This window comes from Echinops telfairi, unplaced genomic scaffold (genome assembly GCF_000313985.2).
Source record: "Echinops telfairi isolate 266 unplaced genomic scaffold, ASM31398v2 ScPeMD7_5;HRSCAF=22, whole genome shotgun sequence".
NCBI classification, from domain to species: domain Eukaryota; kingdom Metazoa; phylum Chordata; class Mammalia; order Afrosoricida; family Tenrecidae; genus Echinops; species Echinops telfairi.
This window is the reverse complement of record NW_022103901.1, coordinates 14164167-14166833: the sequence shown is the minus strand read 5'-3', so window position 1 is coordinate 14166833 and position 2667 is coordinate 14164167. Positions and strand designations below refer to the sequence as shown.

General features: G+C 46.0%; 1 protein-coding gene across 2 annotated transcripts in view; it reads left to right on the top strand.

Moving 5' to 3' along the window:
* Window positions 1-2667, top strand: part of LOC101659839 (general transcription factor II-I repeat domain-containing protein 2B) — a 60251-nt gene that overhangs the window by 7449 nt on the left and 50135 nt on the right. For both annotated transcript variants that reach the window (XM_045283883.1, XM_045283882.1), the window contains exon 2: window positions 372-475. In XM_045283883.1, the coding sequence (XP_045139818.1) occupies window positions 377-475 (99 nt within the window). In that variant the 5' untranslated portion in view covers window positions 372-376. The remainder of the gene's footprint in view (window positions 1-371; window positions 476-2667) is intronic.

The window sequence follows — 2667 nt, the reverse complement described above, 5'->3', positions numbered from 1 at the left end:
CAGCATGTAAATGTAAACTTGGTTATCCAACACTGCCAGCTCAAAATCTGACCAAAGAGAACTGGATCATTCAGACACCTTTCCTGCCTTTCTTCATCCGGATTAACCCGAATGGATGAATACCCTACTTCCTTTGGTGGGGCAATGATGTCTAGGTTCTGTGGAATAGACGAGGATCATTTGGGTGATTTTACAGGAGATCCTGGGTAAGTTACTCGTCTTTCAAGTGTCCGTCTCTACCAACTCTAAAAGGAAGGATTGCACTGGATGGCCGGTGAGCCCGCCACCCCCACCCCCGCGTTCTAAAGCTCCTGTCTAGCGGGACGAGGTGGAGTCCCACCTCTCACCTTCCTTTTTCTTGTTTTGCACAGGGACCATGGCCCAAGTCGCAACGTCTGCTCTGCCACAGGGCGGTGAGGAGTCCCCAGAGAGCAGGATGGCGGTGCGGTTCCTCATGTCTGCCCTCGAGTCAATGGTGAGACGGCCTCACATTTTATGTCATGCTCAGTCGTTGTGGAAATGACCAAAGGGGGGCCATTCCAACAGAACCCTTGATGTTTGACTCCAGGTTTTCATCTTGTCTTTGTAAGTGAGCTAGAGCCTTGTGGGCGTCTTGGGTCATTTTGTTAAGCCCTGTGGATATAAGGACATAAACTCAAGCTTTTCCAAATCTGAAAAAGTTACCTTGGTTATCAGGTTTGGGGGATTCGCTCACCCTTACGCCTGCTGTGAGTTTCCTATGGATCCGTTTTGCACTGTCCTCCAGCTGGACTTCAGGCGGGTGGCCATGTGGCGCGTTGCCAGTCACAGTTGCAGAGAAAGGATGTGTGTGGTAAGCAAGCCCAGGGTCTGAAACCCTCTGCCAGGAAATGACGTCACTCGCATCCTTCAGCTGCGCCAGGAATCAAACCGCAGGCTCAGGGAGAAATGCTTGTGAATATTTCTGCATAGCTTGTCTGACCACTGCACGCCATTCCCATGAGTCCTTTGTGAAAAACTTCCCTTTGTGAGTCGGATGCGGATTTGCAGGGCAGATCACAGGTTTGTTTTAGCTCCTTCACTGCGATCCCAGAACATCGTGTGTCCTACTGTGTCCTGCCCCACTGTGTTTCCCATTTCTACTTCTTCTTCCTAACCCTTGTGAACGTTGTCCTTTGGTGAATGCTGCCCTTTCCCTTTTATCTCAGATGGCTGATGATTCTAAGGTGTACATACCTCACTGTGTGCCTTTTCTCCTTATAGGTCTATCTGTTGGTAGGCGGAAATGGTAGCTCCTGGTGTGAGTTCACGTCTAGACCTGAAGGGTGAGGACGGGCCATAGTCTTGGGGGCCTCACCAGTCTCCATCTAACCAGTAAGCCTGGTATGTTACATGAGTCAACATTTTTCCCGACCCCTTTCTCTGGTACCTTCTAGTATGATCCCTTTCAAACCAGTTGGTAGTGGTAGCTGGGCACCATCTAGTTCTTTTGGTCTCAGGGCTGTGGAGGCTGATCTTTGCGTGGTTCCTTAGTCTGTGGTCTTCGTGGTTTTTATGTATCTTTCCATTCTCTTCTCTGTTCTTTCCTCCGGACAAGGAGAGACCAGTCGTTGCACCTCAGATGACTGCTCTTGAGCTCTTCAGACCCCAGTCCCCACTTACAAAGTAGGATGCAGAGCATTGTCTTTGTGATACCCACTGCTCTTGATGTCCCCCAAGAGCCTTTTAGATTTTAGTCTTCCGCAGATGGAATTTTAAATTCTCATGGAATCTATACGTTCTTGAGCCATAGAGGTTGAAACGGCTTGCCAGAAACTATTGCCCGGATTAATCTTTGACCTTAAACCTTGAGCTGAAACTGCTTTCCTAAAGTCCATCTTAAAAAATATATATATTGGCACATATCATACAATTGAATCATCCAATCATGTGTAAAATCCATCTTTAGTCAAACCATACTTTTGGGAATTATGCTCTTAAAAAGAACCAACCAGCTGTGGGTTTTGACAACAGCAATCCCAATGGTCAGAATAGAAGCTATGTTTTAAAGTCTCTTGGTAATTGCTTTAATTGTTCTATAAGAAACTGTTGTATGGACTCCTGCATGCCCAGAAGTTATTTTGTAAGCTCTCTTCTGGCCCTGTTACCATGGCAATGCATAAAGTACTAGCAGTAAGCTGGGGGATAAAACCATTCTGTAAAGGATCTGTCTTCTCTGGAACATCTTTTACTCCAGCCAGAAACTTTGCCCCTGTTGGCAAATTGTACATTAAATAAAGCAATTCCTTTATTGCCTTAGCATGAGTTCATGTACATGTAGAGGTCTGTCCGCTTGCTTTTCCTTTGCTTCAAGTAAAGTGAACTCAGCGGGAGGGGTGGCCTGTCTGGGGAGTAATGTGCATGCTTCTTTCCAGTAAACATTTTTGGGTTTTTGATCATTTGTTGGAAGACATCTTTAAAGTAGACTTGATTTAGAGCTTGGCTAAATTTGGGGCAAGAGCAGTTTTAGTGAGACAGGAGAAGGAATTTTTCCTTCTTACCTTACTACATGACCCCCTCTTGCCTTCTTAGGTATGTGTGTGTGTGAGTCTGGGTAAACTAGGGAAACAAATCCACAGAAACTCATATGTGTAAGAAAGAGTTTTATAGACAGGATAAGTGCGCATTAAGAAAGCATCCCAACCCAGT